The sequence below is a fragment of the Bombyx mandarina genome, chromosome 01, assembly GCF_030267445.1.
Source record: "Bombyx mandarina strain Sakado chromosome 01, ASM3026744v2".
NCBI classification, from domain to species: Eukaryota; Metazoa; Arthropoda; class Insecta; order Lepidoptera; family Bombycidae; genus Bombyx; species Bombyx mandarina.
The window spans coordinates 7,042,058-7,061,574 of record NC_143208.1 but is presented as its reverse complement, the minus strand read 5'-3'; the positions used below and the strand labels follow the sequence as shown (position 1 = coordinate 7,061,574).

General features: G+C 34.2%; 1 protein-coding gene across 2 annotated transcripts in view; it reads right to left on the bottom strand.

The window, feature by feature from the left end:
- mirr (iroquois-class homeodomain protein mirror) overlaps positions 1–19,517 on the bottom strand; it is a 65,304-nt gene that overhangs the window by 34,913 nt on the left and 10,874 nt on the right. The window contains exon 2 of one of the 2 annotated variants that reach the window (XM_089728439.1): positions 1,152–1,459. In XM_089728439.1, coding sequence (XP_089584565.1) covers positions 1,152–1,427 — 276 coding nt within the window. In that variant the 5' untranslated portion in view covers positions 1,428–1,459. Of the gene's footprint in view, positions 1–1,151; positions 1,476–19,517 lie in introns of both variants that reach the window. The other variant, XM_028176404.2, reaches the window with a different exon arrangement.

The following is a 19,517-nucleotide window of genomic DNA, read 5'->3' as shown; positions in this document are numbered from 1 at the left end:
ACGAAATATTAGTTATTATTCAACGCGACAAGTATCATCGTGAAACTTTACAAAGTACTACACGTGTTTGAGATGTTTACACAAGAAAACTGAGTGTTCATACTAAAAACATAAATTAGTTACTGAAAGAAATTGCATGTATTTTATTAGTTTTTCATAAATCGTAGCAATGACTTTAACAGAATAATATTTTACAACATTACCGTTAATCTCACAACGTTAGCGTATAAAATTGCTGGTTCCTAACTAAGAGTCTAGGCTGCGGAAACCTGTCAACCTTATTTTAGTGTAAGTACGTGCTTTGATCTGGTCAAAGAGCTATAAACGACAACCGCATGAAGTGGTCTGCTGTGTCCGTAAATTTTATAACTATAAAATTTAATTATATGACTCACTCATTATAAATGAGCTGTCGGAATTGGCCAATTATATCGGTGATACCTCTGAAATGTGTTACCGGCGAGCCACGTAATGATTCAAGTAGATACGAATAGGTACGTTATCTATAGAATCGTAAAAGTAAAACCTTCCCATTTTACTCCTCGGCGTTTCAATTCAAGAATCTTAATGGAGACTAAACGGTGCGTTGCTTTTTACATAAGGTTTCGAACAGCCTATCTCATTTAACTTTATTAAAAAACAAGTAAAGCCGCTAAAGAAACTAATTTAAATCATTTGGAATTAAAACTGAATACGCCGTCCTAATTCATGTTACATTACCACATTGAAACGAGTGACTTGACCCTACCGCAGCCGTTCGGACAAATACTGGTTTAGATGTCACAATAATATAAAACGTATATATAGAGTATTTACATATGTACAAATGCAAAGTAAAAATAATTTTGTTTATATTGCCAACGATTCGACGTATGGATACGGTAGTTTTTTTTATTTTTTTTATTGCCTAGATTGGTGGACGAGCTCACAGCCCACCTGGTGTTAAGTGGTTACTGGAGCCCATAAAATGCGCCACCCACCTTGAGATATAAATTCTAAGATCTCAAGTATAGTTACAACGGCTGTCCCGCCCTTCGAACCGAAACGAATTACTGCTTCACGGCAGAAATAGGCAGGGCGGTGGTACCTACCCGGGTGGACTCACAAGAGGTCCTACCACCAGTAATGACGTAAGTTACGATTTTGCTTACCGCGTTTGTGTAAAATGGAGGTTGGTCGGCAGCTAGGGCAGGAAAGTATGCTGCCATGCCGGCTGCCGTTGCAGCAGCCGCGTCGGAGTAGGGGGCACTGTACACAGACATAGGCATGCCCGAAGCTAGCCTCTGGTAGTTTAGGAACTCGTATTGACAGGAACAGACCGTCTGGCCCGTGATCGGGTCGTGGAATATGGGGCGTCCGGTGTCACAGCAGCGAGGCGCGGCGGCGGGCGAGCTAGGCCGAGCCGCGCTACCCGCTCCCGCGCTCATACCCGCTTGCGCCGGCGGCGGACTGTTGGAGGCTGTCGATATGGTGCTCTGTAAGTTGTAAATTTTGAAATGCCTTTATGGCGGATTTCCACATTCGCTTTGGCAAAACAACAATAATTAGGAGGGCCCCCCGACGCTTTGCATTCGCTCAGCACAAAACGAGTGGTACGCTTTCACGGTATATCGGCTTCGTATTAACAAATACATACGACATTATAATGCCATTAGCATAAATTAACTAACTTTGATGGATGTGAAATATGCATTTAACGACTGCGCGAAAAGGGTGAAGAGCAGCGTAACCTTGGGCGTGTCTGCTGCGTCATCAGTGTCATCGGCAGGGCTACGGAGCCCTGATTTTAAAAACTTCGCGAAACCCTTTTCGTGTAATGCATTAAATATATCTCACGATTCATCAGTTACGCCCGTGTAATTGGTTCAGAGTTTTTACAATAACGAACGATGTTCAGGAGTAGCGGAGGACGCATTGTTGGCGTTGTGGATTCATTTTTCTGACTACCTGAATCAATACCGCGGTCACCGAACAAACATCCGTCCGTTGTGCGATCATAAAGTGGGAGAAACGAATAAAGATCGACATTTTTTAATTGAGCGCTGCAGAATCGTACGTGGATAAATAGCTTTCTAAATATTTGTCATTGGAATGAAATATAGCCACAGCCGTTCGGAGATCCATTGTGTTCTCAATGGGATTAGAAACCCAGAAATTCCGCTGGAATCGAGCTTTGTGCTGACCACAATAATTCATTGTGCTTCACGCGTATTCCAAATTAAATTTTACTTGATTCTGGACTGTCTCTCACGTTGCTAAACGTTTATTAAAGTTCCAATGTAAGATTACTTGCTTATTTAGTAGTGTTTTATTTTAAAACATAGTATTAAATGATTTAAAAATTCGTCACTCAAAGTTTAATGTTATTCGAAAATCAACGGAAAATATAAGGAATACCGCTTTTAACAAACAGGATTACTTAAATCGAATACAAATATATACAAAAGTGACAATGTAAACTAGACTCTGTGTAGCCCGCCGTCGCATATAAGGTTTCCGTGAATGTTAACTACACACATCACTAACACGAATGGCGCACTAGAAACATTTCGACAGTCCGACTATTGCGACTTCGTAGGCTAAAAACCATTTGTTGTGTGAAAGGAATTATTAAGGTAATCCTGAAGCCGTTAAATGTCGGACCCCTGTATTATCTACATTACATACACTGCATACTTATTTAATCCTTGCCGCTAACGTTCAGGGATGTAGGCACATGCCCCATTAGTTCTAACGTTCATGTACATACGGATCATATTTGAATGAACGAGGGGAATGATGCTGAAATCGACGCCGTGGCTTTAAGGGATTCAATACATTCAACGGTGAATCTGTTTGAAAACTGTATAGTAGTTGTGGGGTCGAAATTAAATGTCATTTCTGTTAATGCAATCATAAATAATTGATTTTGTTTAAACTTATAATGTTATAATGGTTTATTTCTCGTTTTAATAATTAATTCTAAATAATATTTTTTTTTGTTCTGTTAAAAGAGCTAACAAGTTCACGATACAAGACCCTAAGATACTTTGATGTGAATGAAGCCGCCCAAATGGAGATAAGATGAAATTCGATGAATATTCTGTCTTTAAATCGTAAGGTGCAGTTGCTTCGTGGTAGTATAGTTGTACTTTTCCGTATCGGCCGGTGTCCTGAGAACTTTAAGCTAAAAAGTGTAAAAAGTAAAAATCTAGTGTTATAATTTGTGAAGTATGGAAGAAAAAAAATTTTAAAATTATATCAAAGTAATCTGTACAAAAAGTTTTTGTTCAGATAATTGTTTTAACAGGTTTAATGCGTAAGACGCAATGTCGTGGGGGCTATGTACAATAAAACATACACAATGTAAACGCAGAAGATAAAAACAAATTCTCATACATTTTCGGAGCATGAGCCAAACGATTACTGTTACTAATAACTTAGATAAACTCTTTGATCTTATTTATCGTGTAGACGAAACTTCAGAAATAAGTACGTCTTTAAGTAAGTATTGGTTCTTGCTTATTAGATAAAGAGCACAAAAACGTTGTCATCATATCCTTTTCAAATATCGAACGGTTCGAGGACTGAAGAGCCGCTGCACCTTATCTCAGAAAGACATCTTTTAAAAAACAAACACGAGGAGTATTCTCTTTTTGTGGTATTTTTTTATCGTAACCCGCAGGATGTGTTAGAGTCGTTAAGCCCTTTTAAGTGTTAAACCATGTAACTGAATATTCGAACGTATAGAGGTCCGATCTATTTGTTAAATAACGTAAAAAAACGTTAATCTTAGAGAAATCGGACCCAATGACATGAATTTCGTTAAAGACATCAGCCGAGCAAAAAAATATCGATGACATGTACTCCGGTTAGCTAACCGTGAGTGACGCCAGAGCCTTTGTCCAGGTAAAACCGGGTTTTTTCTCTTAATTTCGGCATCAGAACGGCCTCATTAAAGTATTAGGTTTGAAGATTATTCATTCTATTTAGTCTTTCACCTGATATTGCCTCAACGGCGACACGATAATTGGATTATTTCGACAATACGACCGAAATCATTTTTACTATCACAGCTTTTATTATTCTGAGTTTTTTTATTTTTATTTACCTAAACCTTTTTACATGTCACATTTTGGTCTATGTATTAGTTTTACCCAAATACTGGGCTTAAAACATTACACTGAAAAATATGGCACAGACGAAAACACAATTAACAACCTCATCAATAAACACATTAAAAGTTACAGTCGAAGAATAGATTTAACATTTCAATCGATTCGCTGTATTCCTATAAAAATAATGAAAGAGCGACTTTCGTGGTACCAAATAAGTATACTTAATATGCAAATGCAACCAAATCTAAACTCTAATCCATCTAGATACGATCTAAAGTTTTTAGAAACATTTTATATATTACTTTGTAGAAACAATTTTAGAATGACTCTTTTGAAAAGAAAAAAAAACTATGTGTCATATAATGTATACAGCGTTGACAGACATATTTCTTGAAGTACCTACTTAACTTTAACATCAATATGTTTCAAATTTATAATTCCTTATGAGTCGCTACAAAAGTTTTTGCGAGTAATTGCATTCAAACAAGACACGAGTGCTAGTGCTAACATATCGCGCGAGTTAGATCCTTATTGCTCGTTTTGTTTTAACCACTTCACTTCATGCTACGTAGTAAAACGATAATGGGAGAAAAAAAAGTAGCATTACATTACGATGAAGGCGAGAGATAAGCGGACGTCACGCTGGGATGACTTTTAGCTTGTGTCGTGAAAAGTGTGCGAATAGTTTCAACCTATTATATATATTTTTTTTTCATAAAAAACAACTTAACAACAATCGCTCATGATAATATTATTAAATTTCTACAGTTACCAAGTAACGGCAATTATTGTGTTTGTGTGTTTTGGCCAGATGTGTTACTAAGCACGTTTTAGTGTATTTTGTTTATTAAACTTCAATGAGAGGGCTTGGAATGTTAAGTTGATAATTTTAGTTTTATGCAGAACTATTTTTCTTTATTCAAATGATCGAGCTTTCGCACATTATTAGTGGTCACAGAAGCCACATAGGCATCAACAACGTACATACTGCAACCCACCTTGAGACATGACTTCTAAGTTTCAGTTTTTACAGTACAACGGCTGCCCCACCCCTCAACTTTCAGGAATACTGCTTCACGGCAAAAATAGTCAGGGTGGTGGTACCTACTCGTGTGAGCTCACAAAACGCCCTACGACCACTAAAATTCTTCATTCTAAAGTAACATAACAGTAATCAGTATTTAGGATTGAGTATTAAAATTTCCTTCGAGTTCGTCAACCTCGTTCAAAAAGAATCCCTCAATCCCAAAAAAAAAAACTTTAACTCTCTTTAATAAATTACTGGTTTTTGATTTGCGGCAATTTTAAGTAGGTACGTTAAATATTTTGATATGGTCAATTTTCAATCATTTTTATATAGGTATTATTAGAACTGGTATTGGATATTTTTTCCCGTACATAGAAAGTATTGTACATTATTGTAAATTTTAGTTTTTAGTTTATTATTATAATATATTATATTTATTATTTATAATCATTTTTAGTCATTCCGATAAATTGTAATTTTAATTTTATTGTATTTTGATTTAGATGTTATGTAATTGTATGTGACATTTTATGGGCTTAAGTTGCCTGAAATAAACGCATTTCATTTCATTGACCTATTGAATTTTAGTACAAAAATTCACTCGATTGTTTTATTCATATTTTGGCACGCCCGCTGTTTTTACACGTTTCCAATATGCATGCCACAATAATTTAAGTCCAAAGTGAATTCTCTGAAGAAATACAAGGGTCATTAGTTTTGATATTATTTTCGAATTGTCTACTTTTTGATAAAGGAACTTAATAAAACAGTTAAAACAGATAATCCGCAATATATTTAGTTACAAATAAAATGATATAAATTGACTATGGTCTTGTTTCTTCTATCGTATGTCACGCATACTCCGGATAAAGGAGTTAAGTAGCTTATTATTGTGCACTAAAGAATGGACCTTTACGAGTCGTAAAAACGTTGACAATAACTTGGCACAAAATGGTTGTTCTAAGTGAATATAGAAAACAGTACATAAACATTTCTCTTTTTCTTTTTAAATAATAAACATTAAAGAATTTACGTAAATCGTTAAATTTAAAAGATCGTGTTATAAATAAAACGATTTTAATGCAGCGAACATCACTCGTTCTGATTTATACGAAATATAATGATAAATTAAAACTCAAAAGAGCACGTCAGTCATAAAACGAAAATTAAATTTTTACAATGCCATATTCAAATAAATCTGATCTTTTACATTGAAACAAACGATGTGAAAACAGGTTTATTGTTATCATTTAAAATTTTTTTAAAATAAAAACAAGCAAAAATCTTTTAGAATACAGTATGAGTGATGAGTAAATCGTAATTATCATTCAAGACAATGCGTTATGAATGTATCGTGTGATCCAGACTTTATGCACGGCAACTGCATGTAAGTCAGTGGTTAAGCCTTAGAATTTAATAAAAGGATATATTTAATAGCTTTATTTATTAGCCCGCCGAAGAACGTAAGACTGCTCTAAAGTTTCCGGTTCAGCTATATATCAGATGTCAATACTAGTAGTTACAAATAAAAATGAAGGTTAAAAAAATTAAACAATAATAATAATAAAAACTGTCAACTTATAAGACTTATTGAATGTAAAGTTTCCCAAAGTTTAAGAATAATCACTTTTTATTTGCGTATCTTGGCCGAAAGACGAAACTTACATTTAATTGTAGCTACATTTTGAATCGTAAATTTTTTCAACATCCGATTTCTATATTACTCAGTTTATTACTGCTTCTACCGCTGATACTACTGCTACCATTGCTTATTATAAGATTATCGTGTGAATCAGCTATGCGAAAAAATCGCTTGCGAGAGCCAACATCCTTAGCACCTTACTACCAGTTTTATTATGATCTTGACACCTTCCTTCGCCTTCTTGTCTTCCCGTTTTTTTAACTTTAACGATTCCGGGTTTTGTAAAACTTAGATATGACCTAGAAAAAATATATTGATACAATTTGAATTGTTTTGAACCCGAACTGGCCGTTTTTAATCTTTGTTGTTTGCTTTGTGAATCCCAATTGGTTCTTCTTGGTTCTTCTTAATCTTTGTTATGTGCCTTGTTTATGTTTTATTTCGAAAAACCGCTTAAAGGTCATTTCAGCTATAAACGCTACTAGTTATGTTTTTGGCAATTAAATTGTGTTATTAATTGTTTTATTCGTACATTTAATTGAATATATAAGCACATGTTAGGTGTGCGAGTACAGACGAATGTTCACTTTTGTAAAGACACACAAGTTTTGTGATGTCTTGTAAAAACCGTCTTTGTATTGTTTCAGCGACTATAAAGATTAACGTACATACTCGAATGTAGAGATATGTTTATTGTATTTGTTTTGGCACTTAAGTAATGTCAAAATCTCGCAAGCTTCCACTCTAAAACTGGTGGCATTTACTGTTCTTTCAAAAAAAATACACATAGCCTTGAGTGTTCGAAGGCAGGATTAATTTATACAAACGTAGGCATAGGTATTGAGAAGGATTCCATGAACAGCCCACCGCACAAACATCTCGGTCCTACAGCAGCTTAAACTGGAGAACGCTCAACGCCTGTCTACCAGCTGTCTGCAACGCATAATGCGCTACTTTGGCCACGTTGCCCGCATAGGTGTAGATAGCTTGGAACGTCTGATGGTCACTGGAAAAGTATAAGGAAAACGTCCTAGAGGTCGGAGCCCCAAACGTTGGTCCGACCAGAACTCCGAGCAAACCAGCGGACTACTTAACGCTGCACTACACCAGGTAACTGATCGGAACCGATGGAGGCGGGCAGTTGACAAGCTGAAATGGAGTCACGATCCTCAGTAATGAGGGAGCGATAGAGAAGAAGAAGAAGGCATAGGGACGAAATCACCCAAAAAGGATGCATGTCGCGGCCAGTGGCTCGGTTCATGGACACTTTCGATATCTGTCATTTGTCAACCACAGCTTCTGTCTTAAAGGTACCGCCAATTGATTAATTCTGACGCGAATGATAAGGCAGCCGGTGTGCATAACTTTAACTTCAATCTTGTCCTAACGTGGGACGAGTTAACGTTGTGATCCTCGTCAGGCTGCTCGTTTTTTATGTTTGTATGCTTGTTATTCAATCATTAAAAAATAACTGAATACAAATACATACAAAGATTGGTAATTATCCTTGATTGATATTTAGGATATCTTTAACAATAGTACAGGGACTTGACTTAGACAACGTCAAGCATATAGATATATATTCCAAAAATATATAGGGGTAGTATGTTCGCGTGTTCGCGATTTCTTCTAATAACGGATCTACAAATCGAATTGTAGTTTATCGATCAGAGAGTGACATAGGAAACTTTTTATCCCGGGAAAAGGCAAAGCGTTTCATTCGATCTGTGTAACAAATTTAGCGCCAGCGAAATTAAGAGATTGGAGTGTCTGTTTGTAATATTGAAATAACCGCTTTTTACTATATGCACATGAATATACTTATATGTATATGGTACATACATCAAAATAACATTTTTTACAATTTTTGTCTGTCCGTCTGTCTGTCTGTCTGTCAGTTTATTCCGGCTAATCTCTGAAATGGGTAGACCTATTTTGCCGGAATTTCACTTATAGGTAATTGATCATATAAAAAGTAACTTAGGCTATTTTTTTTAAACAAGCTTCGCTCGGTGACTTCTCTAGCGGTACGACAAATACCCCGCGGGTAACATCTTTTTTTTTTATGATAGAAGGATTACTGGTGGCCCGGAGACCTTCCCAGTTTCACCAGTACAGGTGGGCGAGCAAAGGCTCAGTGGGTAACATCGCGGGACTCAACGCGGGACTCAACTAGTACTTATATAAATTATATTATATTTTGGATATGTAGTTATTATCTCGTTTGTGGTATACCAAAAGACATCGTCTTGCACCGTGGGTAACCTTAACCATTTAAAACAATAATGTAGTCATTAATCAAAATGTTTTGTTTTACTTTAGATTACAATTACTCTGGTATATCCGTCACAATGGACCAGTTTACCGTGAGTTCATGACTTGTCAATCTTAATATTGCTTAAGCGTTTGATACCAATACAGTACATTAACGAAGACTCCACACTGCGTTTTATTTATAACTCAATTGGTCGCAATAGTGAATTAAAAAAATAACGTGTGAAATCGAAATTGAAACGTGAATATTGAGTAACTTCAGTTTTGATCAATTATACCACAGTAATTAATGTTAGCAATTTTATTTGATTATTCTCATTGGTAGGCTCACAAAAAGCACGATCCATGCTTATTTGTAACTACTAACTATACGTATTTCGAAACTTTCTCGAACAGACATTATTAAACTTGGAAAACGTTGATGACAATCCAAAAATATGATACTATCGATCTAGTCTGAGTCAGTTGAGTTTACTTGGTTGCCTTCAGTAGAATTGTATCAATTAAGACTCTAACAAAGCATGTCTTTTCAGATTTTAACTACCATTATTTTACAATAGTACTCTATGGTCTTGTTTCTTCAATCGTATACATCATACTCCGGATAAAGGAGTTAAGTAGCTTATTATTGTGCACTGAAAAAAGGATCTTTACGAGTCGTAAAAACGTTGACAATAACTTGTTAGTTGTCTCAGAGTGAGAGCACTTAGGTGTCAACTGTTTACAGTAAAACGAATACTAAAGGCTTTAAGTTTGGTCTCTTCCGATCAGGCTTGGAGATACCTGACGATTGGAACGCTGACGTGATATCCAAAAGGCAAGATCCGGTGTATCTCACCCATTCGAAGTTGCTCCACCTTTATTAATACATAAATGTTAGCTGAATTATCCATTTGTTAGAAACTGTATCCAAATTAGCAGAGTATCTAGTCTATGTATTAAAAGTGATTATAAATTAATATATGTACATATGTATAGTGATAATGTACGCTGGTTTGAAATTTGTATATACATTACGTTGTAATCGGTTAATAAAATTTATCTTAAAATCCGAGTATTTAAAAATCAGAATAATAATACAAATAACGGAATAAATGGTTTTTGTACACCACGCAATATAATTTGAAAGCTGAACCATACCACTAGTGTTGTATACAACTTCGGCGTCGAACAAATTTCCATAAAATTTCGTATTTAATTGGACAATTACATTTAGATCGGAAAGAGTTACTCGACCGCATCCTGCCTTAGATATCCGTACTGATAAAACTCGAGTTCGGCCCACCCTTAAAGCGGCCTTAAAGAATATCACACCTTACTTAATTAGGGTGCATTAAGGGTAGAATAAATACCAAAAACGAACCGCACACATCGTTTTTAAACACTAAGAAAGTGGAAATGTGAAGATAAATACGTAATAATGGTGTATAAAATAAATTAAAATGCGTGCATCTTTTAATGTCGTTAAATTTATTCGTAGTTTGGAGGGCGGACATCGTTCGGTTGAATTATGTTTTTTCGACTGATAAAATAATAACGAGACAGCCTTTTGCTAGGTATATTAAATTAAAAAGAATATTGTATATTTTTTATTAAGATAATTTTCCGTCTAAAATATTTAAGTTTATGGGGTGATATATACATTTAATGTCGAATTTGGATGTTTTGAAAGAAAAGACATATTCAATTTTCATTAATACATATTATTATTATTAACTTAAAAAACGACAAGTTAGAACTACGTGTACGTTTAGGCGCGGTTTTCTGTCAAAATTTTCGTGCCCACAAAAAGCGACGGGTGTCGGCAATCCGTAACAGGAATTTGTTATCAACGCATCAGCGAGTGTGGGCAACAGATAATCAAGCTTTTCGAGAAATTATAATTTAATTACTTTTATCGCTGTATTTTTTTTTCATTCAATAGAGAATTAGGCTCGTTTTAATTAACGTCCTAGTAATAGCTACTTACAATAATATGATAGTAATAAATGTTGAATAATGTGGATGTCGTATTGTTTTTTTTTTGTAATTTAATTATTTTTTAATAATTCAAAAGCATTATGGTCTTCCTTTAAACATTAATACCTTAACACAATTATGTTTACTTGTCGTGTGTAGGTATTGTAAATTATTACCAAGAAACGAAAGATCGAATAATGGAAAAATCTAAAACCAATAAATCCATTCTTAATAGCAATAAATACAGAATTACAATTCACAAACAATAATTTTAAATCTGTACTTTGTTAGCCGATATATGATCAACTCTTTTATGGGCAGGTGAAACATTTTATTTCCAAACGAATATTCGTTTTAAATGGCTATTCCGACGCACACCGCTCTTTGCCTCGCAAACGATTATTATTTTTATTCATTCAAATAACTCATTCATAAAATTGCAAGTCCTTTAAGGGCAACCGGAGACTTTCTCGATACACTCCATCGAGTTTGCAAAGATTCGAAACAAAACTTTACATGTTTAAAATAATTCGATACTTAAAAAGTCGGTGTTGTTTAATATTGACCCCGCGAAAGGAATATTTTCAATCGACGTTAAAATGCTTTAATGTATTGTTAATAACAAATTTATTGCCTTTATGTGCCAATTCGGATGGGCATTCATAAAATGGTATGAACAGACCATGGAATCTGTCATGTCCTATTAAATTTGAAAGTGAAAAAAATTTGTAATTTTACACACGGCTGAATCAATGAGTTCTTCTTTTGCAACATTCTTATCTATATACATACTCATTATATAAGTATCTGTGAATCAATATAGTGATCGTAAATGTAAATCTGAATTCATTAATGAAGTTGTTTCTGATTGTTCACCCAGATTTATTAGGTCGTGTTATGGAATCAACATGTGCTCCTGTTACGAGTACTTGTCTATTAATAACCAGCAATTATTCTGCTTAATAGCCCTGTGATCGCGTACACTATGAGTTTACGAACATTACGAGGCGAGGCGCTACGGAACATTTGTGCTTTTAGAGGTATTCCGAATTTGTTCTTAGAACTGACACATTTTTTTATTTAAAAAATTCGTTCCTGCCTTCGTCTAGTTTAAAATTATTCTCCAATTTTGTTAGTTGTTGCACTTGTTGTTGTTATTAATTAGCTTGTTGTTATTTTTTAGCTTGAACTTTAGGTTATCTTGGTTTCCAGGAGAAGTTTTTTTTATGAAATCCAATAAAATATAAGCTATGTCGAGCTATGTCGTGTTTGTTCATTACAAATAATTTAAATTTCTGCCCACTCTTATCTCCTGAAGCGTTAATGATATAAGCGATATCCCAAGTATCAGTTCCATAGTTTAGGTACTTTATCGCAGTTACTACTTTTGATATATTTATTATTAATAGTAATTCATACGATTACAGATTGCCAAGAATCAGATTTTCCTTATCGAAGTCACGTTACTACTAAGCATTAATCAGGCAACTGCTTTTCTGAATAACGTTTCCAGATCAAAGAAATGCCGTAATAATGTATTGGAACATTATGTTGAATAAGTTAACTATCAAATTTGCTGTTAATTTGTGAAACTGTGGTAGCCATCGTTTTGTCCTAATAATATGGCAACAATTTATATAGACCAGCCCGAGCGCCATTTCGATTACAACGTGTAAATCAATTTCTGTTTGACTAGGCGGATACGATATTCCATTACGGCGATGGTTCGCGTTAACCGCCTCCGTGTCAGGTTGTGTTTAGAACCGGCAGTGGAATATCGAATTTTGAATTATCGGTTAATACAGCCGCCATAAACCCGTGGCGATGCAAAACATCCCGTACAGTTCCCTATCCAGCCTTTATTGCCCACTCCCTGTCGTTACCCGCTAATCGACAACTGTGCTACCAAAATAACTTCACATACAAAATTGCCCGCTGCGCGATCCGTCCGATTCAAATTGTGATCGAGTGTGGAATGTGTCAGTTATTTTTTTTTAAAAGCCGTGTCAATTTTTTAATATGTCAACAGAGATTTGTTATTTCTTTTTTTAAATTAGTAAATGATCACGCTGTCAATTTTCCATAAAACTTACTATTTTCCGCAATAAGCACACTTGCTCTGAAAATAATTGGGTTTTATATTTTTTGTGTAATTACCTGTCAAAGGTTTGTTTTAATTCACTCAAAAACAGAAAGACAAAACGAACGTCGTAGAATTATGATGTTATAATTTAATTCTGTATCAACGAGGCTAAAAAATACACATAAAATGTGAAATCGTAAATTGTCCGTAAATTAATTCTAATTATTTTATTATTATGCATACGAGTTTACGTGGTATTTCTATTTCGTCTCCACTATCAGTTTTTTTATTAATATTTAATGCTCATTGCGGCCTGCTGAGTTTGCTGTTGCTACTTCAATTAGAAGCACTTTCTACGCATTCTTTTGTCATATTCGGTGAAAGTGAACTAGCGACCGCTTATTTATAATGAGTAAATTTAATAATAAAAAATGGAAAGCTGTGGTTAATGTAAAGGACCAAATAATTAACGTTCTTCATTATTTAGCCACGTATTAAGTACGTAAAGTCTTCTAACTTCCTCAGTAGAAACATTTTTTTATTCGAAATGCTATGAACGCGTGCTCCGTGTTTTACTTGGCTTACCACATAAAATAATGTGTTTCGTAAAACTGTTTTAAACAATGAAACATTATAATCAACTGTTGTAATTCATAAATATGTTACAATATAATAAAATGATAACGCACCGAAAACTCTCGAAATTATTTATTCCAGCGACAAATATTCAACGGCTAAGCTGTAACTGTTTTTTTCTTAAATTACTTACTTTTGGTTCGTAATTTATTTTAATTAGAAATTCAACAGTTTCACGGCTATTTTGGTGTGAAAGTGTTCCATTTACAGGACATTTCTAAAGCGTCAAACGAAATACGTACACACGGTCGTGAAAATTATCCAATGAAAACATTTCTTAAAATTGTCATTTAATCACTTACATTATATTAAATAAAAGATACTACTCACGGTTTGACGCGCAATAATTTTGTATTACAGAAATAATGAAATAAAATTGTATATTCCTGTTTAATTGGGTTTTCTGTGTGTGACACAAGAAACCAACAATGCTTAAAGTTTCAGTCGATTCACAGATCCGTTGGTACCTACAACCATGAATAGCTAACGCACTATCCTATTAAATATAGCAGATGTATCTGGGAATACAGGGGTCATGTCATATGTGATTTTCAATTACAAATAGTATCCCATGTATTGATACAGCTTGTATGTATATGTATATATATATATATACTCGTACAGCAGTCAATACAAGCTTATTTATTTAAGCGTAAATAGCTCTTAAATTAACAAAAATACTCATATTTAAGAAGGTAGTTAACGAGTAATCCGTAAACATATATTTATATATATAGAAAGGACATTACCTTGAAGAGCGAGTTCAAATAGGGATGATTTAAACAAAATAAAATCCGAAAAAAAAGAAGAAGAAAAAGATAAAGTTGCACGCAAAAAATATAAGACTGTATCTGAAAATTGAGTAGCCTATCCCATTACAAATGAAATAAAAGAAAGAAAATCAATCCGCTTAAAATTTCTGACACACTGATGATTTTTTTTATTTTTTTATTTTAAGTTGCTGGTTGAACGAGATCATCAACTAACTACCTGATTCAATGAGATTACCGGAGCTCATTGACATCAACTACGTGAGCGTTGTCATCCACCTTAAGATATGACGTCAAAGTCTTAAGTGATTTAACCAACTGCTGTACCCTTAAAACTAATACGCATTACTGTTTCGTAGCAAAAAGGTACTTATCTGCGGAATTTGAACATTGAAACTTTCGTATCGATCTAGATACGGAAAAAACCGAGCGTCTTATCCTCTAGACCACGGAGACGCAGAAGAGAATGCGTTAAATGAAGAATTCGATATTTTAAAAATATTGAATTCACCAAAACAATTTATTATATAATAGTTCGAGAAATACGTGGAGTACACAGCTGTTGTCATGGTTAGTCGAATAAGTATTGATTTTTTGTTTGAATTGTTATTCAAGTGTGAATGGAGTTTGAATCTCTGTAACTATGCAACTTGTTTTAGGAACGTTAGCATAACGAGGATTCGTGTAGGAGTCACTACTGACGTTGTCCAATCGATAAGCCCAACCCGCTTTTTCGAATTTAATAATACTAGAGGTCCCAAAGTAGTCGAAATTCGACTAAAATTAATTGGAATTGTAAGTTTGTACACTATTATGATTGTATTTTATACTTCTATAATCACAAATTTCGCCAAAACTACACTATAAAAAATATTAACAAACAAAAACAATATTTAATCTATTCTCAATTTGACAACAGACATCAAGAACAAAAGTTTGACAATAAATAGTATGCATGCGTGTGTGCGTCAAATACATGGTATGTAGTGTGTGTAATGTTTTCTTTATTGATTTCATGTCTCTTTAATGCATTATTTAAAAAAAATATTAGCATTGTACACTTCTTCTCTATATTCTCTATAAGTGTGGAAAATTTCATACTCCTCCGTCCGCGCAATTTTCGTAAAAAGGGATACAAAGTTTTTGCTTCACGTATTAATATATAGATACATAAAATCCTTAGCTCACAAACACTATTTCCTAAAATTCATAAATGATACATCACCTGGCACCGTGCAGTTAATATCACCTAAGCGTAAGTTATGCAACATGTACAGTGTCTAGCTGTTCAATCTTTCTGTCTGTGTATTAAACTCACCGTCTGCAGATGCCGCGACGGCTCGGAGGCGACGAGGTGTGAACTAATGATATGCGAGCACCTCTCTCGCACACAGATGTCCCTCTCGCTACATACAACGTAATTGTCATACATGTGTAACTCCATATTCGTAAGTTTGTTTCATATCGAATTTTAATCTACTAGACTGTGATAGATGTCTTATATAACAAACGAAATAAGGCGTATAGTGCCCAGGTTACGTTCGATGTTGACAGGTATTAACGAGTTTCATTGATCCAGATACACCTGGTGTTCTATTTAGTAAATTATGTTATATGAAAAATAATATCATGAAAAATTGGTTCTCTAAGTTTAAAAACATACTCGTAATTCGGCGAAAGCGTCAGAGGACACTCACGCCTCACTACCTAATTCATGACAATCACAATCGTTTTATTAATTAAACATTGATTGAACAGTCATTGAATTTTTGTGATAGGTTCAAAGGAATTCGGAACACAGCGTACGTGACTTTACGTCGCTTTTTCAAAATTGACCTTTATAAGATAACTGTGTATTCACTTGAAGATTATTTTGTTTTGCAGAGTTCTTACATTACCTATATACTTTACCGCAAACAGAAAGGTTAATATGAAATTAAAATATTACAATTATTTAAATTCAATTTAATAAATAAAGCAGGCATCGGAGGAATTAACCTCAAATATGTTTTAAAATCATCAGAGTTCACAATAATATAGTTATAATTCGGGAAATACATACAAGAAATACAATTATTTCTTTAAGCGCCTTTATTAGCTTGACCTCTATCCATGTTAAGGAACAATTTAAAGTCATTTTCACAAACATCAAGACCTTGAATTAATTTGAAAATATGCACACGTATAAAGGGCCGAAATCACAATTATTTGTATTTGTTCAGTCTACATTTTTAGAGCGACGTAACTAGAGCAAATCAGAATAAAAAATATATATTATATAATTATTATTTTTGAATTTAACGGTTTGTAAACTATATTCAATTATCAATCATACAGCAATGTGAACTAAGAAAACAGTAATTGTTTCATTCTAGAATTCAGTATTAATTACGATCGCACTCCGGAGCTTACATGTTAATATTTATTAAGAACACGATATTGTTATTTAGGTGATAAACTTTCACAAGTCGCCGAAATGTCGCGCGACGAACGAAAGATCTGTGATCGCGGACGAACGTGTTTTATATGTGTATTACAACTGTCTACTGCTAATTAATTCTTTTACCACTCAACGTAGCTCATTAACTAAATAAACGGGGCAATGCGTTAACAAAAAGTTGTCGGTCGAATTTTTATTACAGTCCCGTTGTTAGGCGTTAACGTGAAGGAATTACAATATTATATTATTATAAATATAATAAAAAAAGTTAAAATTAAAGCGTACGCTCACTCATGTCACTCTTTAATGTTCTAGTCATTTATTATGGATGTGTAATGTGTAATAAATTCTGACGTAATAACAGCTCGTCAGCATAACAGGGGACGTGTGTAGCCTCCTATGTCTCGACACATGCTAACTAACATCTTCTTCAAATAACGTTATAGGATTACTATATGTATAGCTTGACCTTTTGTTCGCCGCGTCGAATCATATTCCGCAGCTGTGTATGAACGCGAAAGGTTTTATTAAAATCAAAACAATATTAAATTGCTCGTGGTTCCGTTCGACTGATTTCGCCGACAACATTAGACCTTATCACCGAGCAGGAAGACGTAATATGTCGGAAAAATTTAATCGGTACGCTCGAGTGTGTCTCCACGGCATGGGTAAGGCGTACGCGACACGCACACACAGCCCCAGAAATCCGGTTGCGCCTGTATTTTAATATGGGAAACACTATCACAATAAAATTCGTCGTCGCCGTAACGAGAGAACAGAATACAGTGAACCGCGTGAACATTGCACTCCCTTCGTTTCGGAGAAATTAATTAAAATTTCCGAGAAACAAGCGTCTTATGAAACTATCTGATTAGGGTGAGCCGTGTGCACTCGTGGCGGTGTCGGGAACGGACCCAAGAACGATACTATACGGTGTCGGGTTTACGGTGAGATACTCGACAAAAGATTCCAGATATCGATTTTTATTGTGTTGAGGATAATCCCTCTCCTTCGCGTGGAACAAAAGGCGATGACGTCATAATCTAACTTGAGTATTCCGCACATTAATGCCATTTTGCGGAAATTGGTTATTGAAGCAAAGTGCTTTTTACAACGACTTATTGCAACTTGATTAACATTAATAAGTGATAAATGCTAACGACCGATATCAATGATATTCCGTAATATGCAATTTGTATTCAATAACAACATAATACAAGATCTGACTAATGTTAATTCGAGTTTTGCGGCCACGGTGCAGCTATAAAAATTGCTGTATTTTCAAAAAAATTGCTACATATAGATAAAATTTCAACTAACACGTTTTATTTGCGTTCAAACTACAAAAATCGCATTTACGAAATCCACTAGGTCGTTGCACGGAAAAAAATATCAGTTAATTAGCAAATTCCCGAAGCGATAATATCATGTTACATACAAATGTAAAAATATGCACACGCATTAAACATTGGCTCATTATCAAGAACAATAGCTCACAGTACGAACATTTACTTAATCACGGTTTTTTATTAGGTACGCTTTATTAAACTCGAAATGGGTGCCACAGTCAAATAACGATTTCAAATAAAAAGAGGTCAACGTTCACCAGTCGAAGGCGAATGCAGAAAAGACGACGATTGTTCACGGCTCATTACAAACTTAAATGAATGGTGGTACTGTTGGTTAACGCGAAGCGTACTCCACCGTCGACGCCTGTATCGACTTTATACTTCATTCATTTTGATTTTTTCTCGTCTTTTACGTCGGCTTGATCCATTGTATAATATTAATTACTAATAAAGTTTAATTTTCTAGTTCTTTAAAGTTTAAATTCGAAATTTGAAGCTGGATTTACTGACTCTAGAACTAGAATACTTTAATTATATAAAAATTTGCAAAGCAGTGCGTACAAATAAAAATAAACTATGCATTTTTACTTGTCCCAATTACTCGAGAGCGGCACTTAACTCTTCTTTCATATCAAAATATTAATTGGGATTTGAACAATCCCATAACAAAGGTCAGCATTTCGTTCACAATTATTGTATCTTTTTGCGCCTTTATTCTGATTTTATGTCTTCTATTAATTTAACATTTGCTTAATTGTATTATGATCATCGTCTTTCATTAAGACTTTTCTAAATATCAATATATAGGTGACAAGTTCCACTTTCAGACCTATTTCATAAAGTTCGATAAAGTAGAGAGATTTGACATCTGTACTTAGCTTATTAAAAAAAATTTGATAATTTTCATGGTTATTAAAACAAAACAATAAAAATCACATTTACCTTATATTTAATCGTTTTAACTTATACATATAAAATAATTTTTAAAAACCATGTTAGTGCTCCCAAATAAAAGACTGTTAGTATAATTCGTACATTAATTATTTAAATTTTATCGCAGCTTTTCTACATTGTGTTTTTATCCCGAGTAAAATTTTAAATAACAATAAAACAAAAGTACTGTTATGTAGTGAAACCGCAAAATATATTTTTCTAAAATACCAAGTGTTTTTAATTATCCCGATTTTTCTGCATCTCCGAGCATAAACGTATTCTTCTGTCGATTAAAGTTAATAGTTGT